This window comes from Vittaforma corneae, assembly GCF_000231115.1.
Source record: "Vittaforma corneae ATCC 50505 unplaced genomic scaffold supercont1.29, whole genome shotgun sequence".
Taxonomy (NCBI): domain Eukaryota; kingdom Fungi; phylum Microsporidia; family Nosematidae; genus Vittaforma; species Vittaforma corneae.
In genome coordinates this window covers 1-891 of record NW_006889862.1, presented here as the reverse complement: position 1 = coordinate 891, position 891 = coordinate 1, and the positions used below count along the sequence as shown (strand labels likewise).

Below are 891 nucleotides of genomic sequence, written 5' to 3'. Positions count from 1 at the left end.
GAATCAACATGAATGAAAATTGGTTGATTTATTAACCGTACACTTTTACGGCTACAAATCAAGAATTATACCATGTAACATAAAAATATATCTAGGTTATTTGATCGCTACAATAGGAAATCTGTTTATAATTAAATCATTTGGAGCATCTCTTGCATTTTTAAATGCCATGTTTTTATTTACTTTGGGTAAAATGAACGAACAACTTGTAATGTAATACTAAAATAAAAAATCCATCTTATATATTTACACAAACATCTTAATATATAAGTGAATGATTTATTTATGCATAGTTCCATAGTTAAAAAGGTTCAAATGGTCATCCCACAAAAAACAAATGGAGTCTAATTATATTAAACAAACGAATCTTTGCCTTGTTCATTTTTTCATAAACATCTCAACAGAAATATGACTGCATGCAATCCTTTTGGAAACAAATAATATGGGATATGCTTTAATTGATAGACAGCCAAGAATGTCAGTGGCAGTTTTGGCTCGTCACATCCTCTTCCTGACAGTGCATCGGCACATAGGCTCAGAACATATCGTACCCCTTCACACACTCTCCTGTTCACCTGCACCAGCCCAGCAACCAGTCCAGACTCCCCAGTCTTGAGGATCTCTTCAAGATGCTTCTTCAATCCCTCATGTATTATGTTGAATCTGAACCTGGCCGCATTGGTGAACTTTCTGAATGCATCCTTGATACACGCCACAGTCTTCTGTGTGGCTGCATTGAGGATGTCAGACAGTTCCTTCTTCAGACTATCCTTGGCAGCAGCAATGGATTGCTTGTCTGATGTGTAGATGTTCTGGATTGCAGCAGCCACGGATTGCTGGAACGGGCTGTTGGCAGTTCTGATGGCAGCGAGTACAGCAGGATCTGCACCC

At 38.3% G+C, this 891-nt stretch overlaps 1 protein-coding gene across 1 annotated transcript; it reads right to left on the bottom strand.

The window, feature by feature from the left end:
• Positions 1-386: 386 nt before the first annotated feature.
• VICG_02081 (uncharacterized protein) lies at positions 387-891 on the bottom strand (the record flags this gene model as incomplete). The annotated part of the gene is made up of 1 exon (XM_007605464.1): positions 387-891. A coding segment is annotated over one exon (505 nt), but the record flags the coding sequence as incomplete, so codon positions are not given.